The 10,572-nt window shown below is 37.0% G+C and overlaps 3 protein-coding genes across 8 annotated transcripts; all 3 read right to left on the reverse strand.

The window, feature by feature from the left end:
- Nucleotides 1-610: 610 nt before the first annotated feature.
- On the reverse strand, nucleotides 611-2,185 carry LOC122009848 (exopolygalacturonase-like). Its single transcript, XM_042566157.1, has 5 exons — nucleotides 2,049-2,185; nucleotides 1,700-1,876; nucleotides 1,329-1,618; nucleotides 981-1,209; nucleotides 611-907 (listed from the first exon to the last, which is right to left on the reverse strand). The coding sequence occupies exons 1-5, from the start codon at nucleotides 2,181-2,183 to the stop codon at nucleotides 683-685; spliced, it is 1,056 nt and encodes a 351-aa protein (XP_042422091.1). The 5' UTR covers nucleotides 2,184-2,185; the 3' UTR covers nucleotides 611-682.
- A 1,035-nt stretch (nucleotides 2,186-3,220) lies between these two features.
- On the reverse strand, nucleotides 3,221-5,232 carry LOC122032934. The gene is made up of 2 exons (XM_042592250.1): nucleotides 4,812-5,232; nucleotides 3,221-3,547 (listed from the first exon to the last, which is right to left on the reverse strand). The coding sequence occupies exons 1-2, from the start codon at nucleotides 4,995-4,997 to the stop codon at nucleotides 3,413-3,415; spliced, it is 321 nt and encodes a 106-aa protein (XP_042448184.1). The 5' UTR covers nucleotides 4,998-5,232; the 3' UTR covers nucleotides 3,221-3,412.
- A 117-nt stretch (nucleotides 5,233-5,349) lies between these two features.
- LOC122032892 (AT-hook motif nuclear-localized protein 10-like) lies at nucleotides 5,350-8,797 on the reverse strand. Of its 6 annotated transcripts, XM_042592216.1 has the most exons (7): nucleotides 8,615-8,797; nucleotides 8,111-8,340; nucleotides 7,532-8,018; nucleotides 6,831-6,883; nucleotides 6,483-6,614; nucleotides 5,944-6,105; nucleotides 5,350-5,856 (listed from the first exon to the last, which is right to left on the reverse strand). In XM_042592216.1, the coding sequence occupies exons 2-7, from the start codon at nucleotides 8,219-8,221 to the stop codon at nucleotides 5,629-5,631; spliced, it is 1,173 nt and encodes a 390-aa protein (XP_042448150.1). In that variant the 5' UTR covers nucleotides 8,222-8,340; nucleotides 8,615-8,797; the 3' UTR covers nucleotides 5,350-5,628. The 6 variants fall into 6 exon arrangements, with proteins under 6 accessions (XP_042448150.1, XP_042448176.1, XP_042448157.1 ...); XM_042592242.1 differs by lacking the exon at nucleotides 8,111-8,340 and having other exon boundaries at nucleotides 8,615-8,796; XM_042592223.1 differs by lacking the exon at nucleotides 8,111-8,340 and having other exon boundaries at nucleotides 7,532-8,022; nucleotides 8,615-8,796.
- Nucleotides 8,798-10,572: the final 1,775 nt, after the last annotated feature.

Here is a 10,572-nt window from a genome sequence, read left to right on the forward strand (position 1 = left end):
ACTAAGATAATTCTTCGTAGATCACCTGAATTAGCAGATTGGTGACGAATTTCGTTATCAAATCTGCGACAAAAATTGATTTCGTTGCCAAAATTGGAATGAATCATTGGATTTATCCCAGATTTCAGGATAAAATTTGGGACGAAAATGATTTATCGTAGATCACCTGAATTAACAAATTAGCGACGAATTCATTTTCGTTGCCAAATCTACGACAAAAATCAATTTCGTTGCAAAAATTAGGACGAAATCAAATTTTCATTGCCGTGTAGCATATGAAAATTTTGCAACAAATTTTATTTTTGTTATAAAATTGGCGACAAATTTGACGACTAAATTTAAATTTGTCACCAAATTCGGCATCAAATTTGGATTTTTTTTTGTCACAAAACCTAGCGACGATACTTTTGGGATGAAAAAAATTTCATCGCAGAATTCGTCTCAAAAGTTTTTACGACAAAAATATTTTATAAATACGTCATAGAATTCATCCCAGAATGACTGCTTTTTTGTAGTGTCGTATTTCATCTCCTAGGTAAATTCGATGCCGTTACTTCTTCTGTATTCTTTAGATGTTCTTGTCAGTATGCCTTCAGATATGAACTGTATCTAATTGAGATGCTACATGATAATCTTTCTTAATTTCATCAGTTCCATTGCGGTTTAAGAAAGATGCAACAAGTTAATTGCATGGCAGAGGCAGTTGGGTGCCTGAGTATGTCGCTTGAACATTCAAACACTCGGCGATCGTTGGACTTCCACCGACGTACCTTAGATGGACATCGTGGAGATTGACATTCTCACATGGCACCCCTGAACTGCATTTGAGGGTGACCGCCACCGGCGTCGTTGATGTCCCCCTGATATCACTAAAGATGATGTCCCTAATGCTCACTAAGGATGGCACCTGTAAACGATAACTACTTTTGAGGCTGAATTCTTGAGGTTTCATCAGGCTGTTAGTTTTGGCGATATCTCACCTTGGATGAGCAGTCGGCGTAGGGGCAGTATGCCTGGTCAATGATGATCGGGTTTGCGACACTATTGAGGATGATGTTCTGGAAGGTCAAGTTACTTACTGAACTTTTTCCCGGAGAGTTCTTCCATGTCTTGATTCTCAAACCATTTGCTGTCCCTGATAGAGTGCAGTCTTTGATCAAGAGCCCCTTGACGTCTCCTTCGTTCTCGTACCTTCCTAGGCTTCCGACACTGGCAAAAACACGGCATAAAGTTCATAAATACGGCATAAAGTTCATAAATAACTAAATTCGAACGAGTGATCGAACTTTTAGGATGCTTTAACACTCTGAGATCAACAGACTACCAACCTGATTCCATGGCCTGGGCCACAAGTGATGCCACTGATCACTACCTGCTCATTACTTTGTCCGATGGAGATGCAATCATCCCCGGTCGTGATCACCGAGTTATAAATGTTTACTCCCAAGCTCCTCTCGATGTGAAACCCATCTGTGTTAGGGCTGTCGGAAGGAGCCTGAGCCACAATATTGCTTCCCCAAAAGTTCTTGCAGCCAAGCAAAACAATGTGGAAGAACTTGCTGTTCAATGACTTTATGCTATTCATCACAGTATGTTCAGTGTAAACAAACTTGATCGACTACATTAAAACAAGAAACAGTATCATACTTCGCCTTCCAATTCAGATTCATCGACAAAAGTAGAGGTAACGAAACCTTACTGAAGGTAGAACTCTGCATTTTTCTGTCTTGGAGCACTCATTGAAAGGCCAGGAGAGAGCTCCTTGGCCATCAAAGGTGCCCCCTCCTGTTAAAGTCAGATGATGCACCCATCCAAACTGTATCCAATCATCGCCGCTGACATATTTACTCAAATTCGTCGAGGCTTTCATGTATCCCTACACGATCAGATTTGTATATCGTTAAACACAAACACTATAAATAGCATGGCTCAAAGTCTCAGTCCAGTATGATACAGATACAAGTTCAAGATCAGGATGCAAATATGAGCAAAGCAATTGCAAGAACTGAAGAACAGGCACTAAGTTATCTTGCTTATCCAACTAATACCTCCATGGATACAGTAATGGAGCTGACATTTCTGCAGGGGCCATCAAATTTAACAGGGCCAACAAGGTAAGTTCCTTTGGGTATCAGAAGCTTGACACCACCAGTAAAGGAGCATGCTGCTTTCCATGCTGCCATGAATGCCTGCAAATATAACAAGAAGCAAGGGCACCAGTTCAATTATAGCTCCACAAGATGTTCTTCTTAGTTGTCATCTTCAATTCTAAGCCTAAAGCAGGATAAATTAGGAAGGAAGGAGGAAAAAAATTGCATATTGTAGGGAATCAACCTTGCTGTCGTCACTGATGCCGTCGGCCATGGCGCCATAATTGAGGACATTGAAGGTACCAGAGCTGGTTTGGGCGATGGCGAGGAAGCAATCCATCAAGCACAGCAAAAGCAGGAGCTTCATCGCTCGATCTTTGCTTGGGTTCTAATGGCGAAGTGAAGATAAGGGCTCTTTTTTTATTTAAAATGATTGCAACTGTTCGATCAGCGTAACTGCCCACTACCTGGAAACCGGGCACGGTCGGACCACCCCTCCACTAACTCGCCGCCGGTTGCTGCTTCTGCATCCCTTTTCGCCGCCGGTTGCTGCTTCTGCATCCCTTTCCGGTGTTCGCCTCTTCGATCGACTACCAATGCGAATCATTCGCTGTGTCCGCTGCTTTCCTCCGTGAAAGTTGCCTCCTTTGGCACGTTCTTCAAGGATCGAAAACCCTAGCTCGATTTCTCCGTCGATTGCTTTTTCAGATAATGATTTCAGGATCGAAAACTCATCACTGGGAAACGTGGTTGTCCGCCATGCGTCGGCGGTGGGACGGCGAGGTTAACGGAGTCGAGGCGCATGCATCGCTCGAAGAGGATGACTTCGCCTTCGGCATTTTCCACCTTCTCGAGCGCATCACCAGCGACTACGGTAGTCGATGTTCCCTACGCCGATGGGCACGTGCACGCCGGCGATCATATAGCATAACATTGTGAACAATTTCTTTTTTTTTTTTTTTGGATTTTTTTATCGATAAAATTTGAACTCTAAAGAACATTTTTTTGAAAAAAAAAATTAATACAATAACAACACCAATGACTAAGCTTTATCCCACTAATTGACAAAAAAAAAACAAAAAAACTCGTTCAGCGTTGTTCAATCAGATAGCAATCACTGATCTAGCAATGAGGGTATAAATTTGGTAACTGGAATATTTATAATTTAGAAAATGAAGAAAATTATACGTAAAAATAATATTTCTTCATGTACAAAGAATAAAAGTAGTTGTTCTACCTTCAAGAAATATGATTTTTGCAGCTTACAGTTCTCTGTTCATTGTCATTTCTTTGCTTTCGAGAACAGAAAGACATCGATACTTCTACCCGCTAACAGTTATGTCCAGCGCGCCATCTAGGTTGTCTTGATTCGATGCTGTGCCTGTGAGAACACTCTTCTCCTCCTCCAAGTTCACCTTCTCCATCTTTAGCCTTGCCTCTTGACGCACAATCTCAGCCTGCAAAATGGAGTTTCTGAAATCAAATGGCTTTGGTAAGGTGACAAAGTTCCGAGGAAAAAGCTCTCTAAACTAGGTTGAGCGAATCAGTTAGCACATAAATTTCTCAAGTTGAAGAATGGTATCGTCAAATAACAAATCTATTTTTTATTATGTGCCACGACTTTCAGCTCGAAGACAAGTTTTAGTAGCTATGAATATGACTGAAAAGTGATGGCGGAGAAGCTTCACCAAGGTACAAGTTTGAAATGCCACACAAGAGAGAAAGGTGATGGCAAATTCATCTGGATTCATTGAAAAAGAAATCGAGTAATAATTCATTGGGCATATCTATTTATGCAAAAAAAAACAAATCAAATTTGCTAAACACATCTACAAGAACGCTTAAAAGAAAATCAATATCTCCTTGTATTGATTAAGCATACAGCTATCTAAGACATAAAGAAGAAAAAGTTGAATGTTGCAGAACAAGAACACCATTGTTCCGGTAAGCATGGGTGAGTACTGAACAACCATATATTATGCACGAACACAAAACTTGTATCATTGTTTAACAAACGAACACTTTTACTAAAATTAAAGGAAACTGCAATGATACACAATGACAAGCATCGAAGCACAAGGGTCCAACAGAAATTCCATAAATACAAAGTTAATGGCCAGCTAAACAAATTGCTCATATTAAGTGGTTTTTTGAACCTCAAAATTTTCCCTATTCTACCTTAGATGCAAAAAACAAATTTGAGAAATAACAAGAGAAGAAGAAAAACAACAAAATGATGATAAGTTGGGAGCAAACTGTGATAACTTTCAGAGCCTTTGTTATCTGAAACATAGAAGAATCGTATTTACAGTATCTACAATGTTAAAAAGAAGAGTAATGTACTACTCATTTTGATGGATAACAAAACAATGTTCACAATGTAAAATTGATCAGAACAAACCTCATAATTAACATACTCGGAGCAACCTCCGATTAAATTTATAGATCAGCACTTGCTATATCAACATCTTTTTTTTCATAGCACAAGACATCCAGGGTTTTTCAAGCGCTAGATAAACTACGCATTTATGATTTTCTACAAGAACGCATACAATCTATATCAAGCATCTCAAAATAAGCATAACAAATCGAAAAGGACTACATTTCTAATCAGAAACCAAGATGGCCAAGTGCATCATCGCAATAAGAAAACAGGTAAACAAAAATGAATTCTTTGACCGCGTAGATGGGAAAAAAAAAGAGGGAGCTTCATTTTCTTACAGCAAAGCGTGAATATTGCCTCTCGCCGGGATAGTTCCAGCTTTCCAGCGGCCTCCCTCTCGGCGACCTCGCGCTCCGGCTCTCCTCGATGTAGCTCTGCATGTCCCTCACCTTCATGATCCAATCCAACGCCTCCTTGAGTTCCTTGACGAACTTATCCACCACCGCCTTTTCCCGCATAGACATCACCGCTCCTCGGTTCAACCAGTGGGGGAAGTCTAAACATCCGAACACCTTGAACGCTTCGCCTAGCTCCTCGAAGTATAGCGGAACGGCCGCCGGAGAAATAATCTTCCGGTGGAAATCGGCGGAGACGCCGCAAGTTTTCGGTTAGAGTTAGGGATTGGAGTTTGGAAATCGGCGGTAATTTCGATGAAGAGAGGCAATTAAAACAAGGTCTAAATTTAATATCACATACAGTTTTTATTAGATATCATATCAATAATTTTTTTATTAAATATTATATTAATTGTTTTTATATTGTGGCAAATAAAATAATAATGACAAAAAACTAAAAAGCTATAATCTAAAACTATACTTGAATATCGAATTATAGCTATAGTATAACTTAAGTTGTGTTTGTCCCAACTATTTAAGATCGGAGAAGCACATCAATGTAATACAACATCGAAGAACACTTTTCGATAGTTGATACAGCTTAAGACTAAAAAGAAGAATCAAATTGAGGCAAGAGCTGATACCTAAAGACTTAACACAAATATCAGGGATCTTTGTGGATGTCCTCCCCTCTTCACTTAATCTAAAGATTTAAGATTATCGCAACTACTTTTCTGCTACTAACGAGCAAAATGAGAAATTATTTCCAGGGTATGGTTGAGAGACCGTGCGGATTGATGTTATTGCACGCGCCAACACTCTGGTTGAGTGGGCTGCCGGAGGACTCGCTCAATGCACCACGCGACAGTGGGCTGCTGGCTCCGGTCGTCCTGCCTGCAACAAGTTTTCCGGTGGTGGAAACCGGTTCCGTGAGGTTAGCCTGTTTCAACTCTTTTTTCCCATCCGGTATAAAGCTCCCCACAACCACCTGGATAGGTAGTTTAGACTAGACGAAATTAAGATAATACTACATAATACACAGAAGTTCAATTGGTTTATGATGCTTTTAACAGACCTGAACCGGCGATGATGCCAGTAAAAGCCCTGCTACTCCCCCACCCAAAACACGCCCATCTGGACCAGCTAAGGAGACACTTAATCCACCTGTTCGACTGCGCTGCCCGCCGCTCTCCGACAGCATAAACGAACCCGACAATGATAAGATCTCGAACTTACCCTGCGAGTATAAGCATAGACGAACATGTATGAGTGTCTAGCTGAGGCCGTAGCTCTGAAATAGAATGTTGAACAGAGCAACCAGTGAACAATATAAACCTAAGCTATTATTCAGTTTATGAAATTCGTTTAGCTTTCAAAACTTAAGCAAGGAAAGAAGTACAAGCGAAGGCAAAGCTATTATCAAGACGTACCGAATGACCTTCCTAATAAAAATGTTCCTAAATAAGTGTTTGCAAGTACTTGTCGCTTCAAACACACTACCATCATTGCGAAACTACACTAAGTAATAGATAATATGACGAAATGACAGAAGACAAAAAAATCGGAAGTGCAACACCATCTGAAAGCAATAGTTTGGTGGTGAGATCTACAAACCTCATAAGTTACATTACCACCAGAAGTTGCAGGCTGACGCAGAGTTACATTAGATACAGCACCATTGGCTGAAAGAACGCAGATGGTACGGGATCCTTGCTGAGAAAATGACATAATTTTGGAAGATACATCCTATAACCAGAAATCAGATTATTGATAACCAATATATGTACAACATCCATGGTGCATAATTTATGAAACTTTAAAAAAAATGAATGAGAAACTCAAATACACACAATCCGTCGCTTAAGTTTAGAATAGTTATGCCAATGCGGCAAACATTGATATAAACCAATCATTGTTAGCACCGTAAAGTAAACTCGACATGATAAGAAAGTATTTGATTACCTCTCCCGGCATTACTGTAATAACATGAGGAGTAAATGAAGTTCCTGCTGGTCCTGTCAAACAAGTCAAATTACAAAGATATGAGTAGTAAAAACAAAATTATTGTTAACACGCTCAACGCCAATTGTGCTTTATGTATAAAAGATATTACATTGCAAGAATCTGCACAGTGCATCCAAGAATGATGTTTAATCGTTAGACACGTGTAATACTTACAAATGTGAAGCAAAAATTGGAAGCTTGTCAACAAGATAATATATCGACTAAAAGTATCAACTCAGCAAAATATTCAGAATGACACTATCAAAAGACATCTGGCTAACAAAGCAATTGAGTCACAAGAAACAAGTATCAATGCATTATATTACTGTTGGACCAAAGAAAAATGAAGCCATGTACAATATTACATGACACAATCAAGGATTTTAGCTGTATTTTTACAATGTTGCATTTTAATTGTTTATGAATTACTCAAACCACAATAAAACATGCACCAAATGTAAATCTCTATAACCAGCAACCTTAGTTTATATCTTCCATAGAGTAAACCAACCTATAGGAGGAATAAGATACCAAGCAACAGAAACCGTGTGACTTAGGTTTCTAAGAACATGGCAAGAAGAGCATAACTCCACCGAAGTATCGGTGTTATTTCACTACTTCATAAAATTGATAATTGTTAAGCAAGCAAAGGGATTTACCAAGAGCACTCATCTTTGGCTTATTGGTAGAACCAGGCGGCCGGCCACGTTTCTTTGCACCATTGGTCGAGCTTGAAGGTGCTGTGTTGCCCATCCCAGATGGAGACAATGGACCAGCCATCGATAAAGGGGTCAAGGCAAGGCCATCAGGACCATACTTCCTCGGTCGCCCTCGCTTCCTTTTGATGGGTTCTCCCATGGTCATGTTCATGTTCAAGCTGTGGGCTGTTAGGGCTGCAGAGCCAGCGTCAGCAGCTCCAGGACTTCCTCCTCCTCCACCTCCTCCTTGATAAGTAGGAGGAGGTTGAGGAGCAGCAGGAGGTGAACTGCTTACTGGCTTGTAAATTGCTGTGCCATCGGCCGTGTAGGCTAATCGCACGCTCTGCATCGACGGGACAGGCTGTAGACTGATGTTGAAGGGGGATTCTCTACTCGCCATGATCCAATCCGGCCTCACTTCCATGCAAGGAAGAGAGCTCGAAACACACTACCTACCAAAATAATAACTCTTCAGCGACAGAAACAGCAACCAAAAATTCCAACTGAGCTACTCTTCGGATGAAGATCTAAGTCGAGAACCTCCACTGAAATGATGAAATTTTGAATCTTTAGACCCTCAAAGGGCTGCAAATTTAGCAACTTCCAGGAAGAAGGACGAGAATTAAACAGGAAATCAGCCGAAAGATGCATCTCTTTTACACTGAAACCCTACTCGACCACGCAACTCAATCACTGCCGCAAAACAATTCCTAAACCCAAAACCCTAGGGACCAAAATTTGATCTCTTTTATCTCGAACAAGTTAACAAGCTGCAACAATCAAACGCAAAATGAAAACCGCACCCGAAGAGAATATAAACCCTAATACAATTTCCAGATCGAGAAGGGAAAGGGTAAACCGAAAATCAAGGCCGAGTAAATAAACTAGAAAAAAAATTGCACTCCCATCGCCAAATCATGCTCAAAATTTCTTTTTCCCATCATAAATACTCTGAAAAACATGATTTTGACAGATAATTTCTGGAAATGAGAGAATAAACCGAAAAAAATATCGATTTTGGTTGGAAAAAAATAAAGTAATGACCTGGTAATCTTCTAGAGCTGAAACGCCAAAAAAAAATTTCGCACCAAGCACGAGAGGAATAAATTGGAGAAAATTATTCGCCCCTTTAATAATTTCCCGAAACCCTTTCTCTCTCTGGAATTCGACCTTTTTCACACCCGAAAAAACAAGAAAATAAAGCCGCCGAAATTGCTCGGTGGAAAAATAATCTATCAATTAAACCTAATCGTCGTCCTAATCAGGAATTATTTCTAAATACGACCTTTGATATTTGCAAATACCCGAATTAACCCTTACGCTCTAAAATCTTTAGATTAGATAATTCTTATTTTAAAAATATAGTTTAAGTGATTATAATATTTTTTAAAAATAATGACAAAAAAAACGAATTATTTTAATCCATCATTTTCACAAATGAAATCTAATCTCACTAAGAAATCGAAGGGTTTGATTTGTGATTCCTTAATATCAGGGGCCTATTTGTAACTGCTCATTGATATTCTATCTACGGACGGGATTTGTTAATGCATCAAGATTTGTACTAAAAAGCTTGATGTGATAGGCTTCATCCAATAATTCATCACTTATCCACTTGTTTGTTAAAATATACTTTTTCTCCTTTTTGCTTAAATAATAATAAAACAAGAGCCCTTTTGCAATTCTTATTGGTTTATTTTACTTAAGATAACAACAAGACAATGATAATTTAAATTTATTTTTTTTCCCTTCAGTTAATGACACTATTTAATTTATTTCAATAATTTTTTTCTTAAATTATAAAAAAATAATTTTAAATAAGCCCAAATTAGTATCTATTAGATTGCGTAAACAAAAATAAAAAATCAATCAAATAAATATTATATATATATATATATATATAATACAATCTTAAGGAAATTTTTTTTTTAATTTATTTCAAAGAAGTAAATTGTAATCTAAGAAAATATGAAATTCTTTCTTAAGAAGTAATTTATTTCTAAGAAGTAAATTGTAATCTAAGAATGAATAATTATAATTATTTAATTTTAGAAAACATGTGAAAATATTATCTTGAATTTATTTGGAAGAAAGCAAACTAATAATAATAATATAAAAAAGTGAGTTAGGTCAAAAGTTACTAAAAAACAAATTTCCACATGTGATCTTCTTTCTATTTCAGTTTAAAACCTCGGACAACTCAACTTTAAAGTCAAAAAAGTTAATTGGGTAAATTTTAATGTTAATTTTATATACATTTTTTAATTATTTTTTAAATAAATTCAATTAAATGGATGTTAATCGAAATAATTATTTTTAAATTTTATTTGATTAATTTTATTTTAATAAAATTTTGATTCAATTAAATTAACACATATTAAATTAACTTTTAAGTCGGTTAATTTATGAACCGAATTAATAAAATACTCACCGACGACAAATATGACAACTAAGTTTAAATTTTAATAGAGATAAATATTTTAATAAGTTATACTTCGATTTATCTTATAAATAAATTAAAGATATAACTGCCTATCTACAAATAAAAATAAAGAGACAATGATATTTTTTTTCATGAGCGTTTATTCTCCTTTTTAAAAAATAAATAAATAAAATTCAATTTACACTTTTTTTTATTTTTTTTAGATTTCAGAAATTAAAGTCTTTAAAAGTTTCTTAGAGTTTTTTTAGTTTGTATTATTCAACCTCCTAATCTTAACATGAATTGGAAGCCAAATGCTAATAATTTTAAAAATAGAGCAAATTTAAAAAATACTAGACTTAGAATAACAGTTTTATACAATAAATTAAATTTTGTGTCATATGCTATTACATGAAATTTTATATTTTTAACTTTTACGGGGGTAAAATTACATAATGCTCAAATTTTAGAGGACCACCCACATGACAATGACCAACATATATTTTTTTTTTCTAAAATGTTTTTTTGTTAATTTAAATAAAAAAATGGTTGATAAAGTCTCTTGTTCTCATTGCTTGCT

This window comes from Zingiber officinale, chromosome 1A, assembly GCF_018446385.1.
Source record: "Zingiber officinale cultivar Zhangliang chromosome 1A, Zo_v1.1, whole genome shotgun sequence".
In the NCBI taxonomy this organism is placed as follows: domain Eukaryota; kingdom Viridiplantae; phylum Streptophyta; class Magnoliopsida; order Zingiberales; family Zingiberaceae; genus Zingiber; species Zingiber officinale.

Excerpts from the sequence above, each read along its gene's own strand:
- LOC122009848 (XM_042566157.1), bottom strand. The coding sequence starts at position 2,183 with ATGGCAGCATGGAAAGCAGCATGCTCCTTTACTGGTGGTGTCAAGCTT. Across the intron at positions 1,619-1,699 it reads AATGCAGAGTTCTACCTTCA|TCGATCAAGTTTGTTTACAC; the intron begins GTAAGGTTTCGT and ends GTTTTAATGTAG. Across the intron at positions 1,210-1,328 it reads GGCCCAGGCCATGGAATCAG|TGTCGGAAGCCTAGGAAGGT; the intron begins GTTGGTAGTCTG and ends TGTTTTTGCCAG.
- LOC122032934 (XM_042592250.1), bottom strand. The coding sequence starts at position 4,997 with ATGTCTATGCGGGAAAAGGCGGTGGTGGATAAGTTCGTCAAGGAACTC. Across the intron at positions 3,548-4,811 it reads GGCAATATTCACGCTTTGCT|GCTGAGATTGTGCGTCAAGA; the intron begins GTAAGAAAATGA and ends TCCATTTTGCAG.
- LOC122032892 (XM_042592216.1), bottom strand. The coding sequence starts at position 8,221 with ATGCATCTTTCGGCTGATTTCCTGTTTAATTCTCGTCCTTCTTCCTGG. Across the intron at positions 6,884-7,531 it reads GCCAAAGATGAGTGCTCTTG|GACCAGCAGGAACTTCATTT; the intron begins GTAAATCCCTTT and ends CTTGTTTGACAG. Across the intron at positions 6,615-6,830 it reads TTACAGTAATGCCGGGAGAG|GATGTATCTTCCAAAATTAT; the intron begins GTAATCAAATAC and ends TTCTGGTTATAG.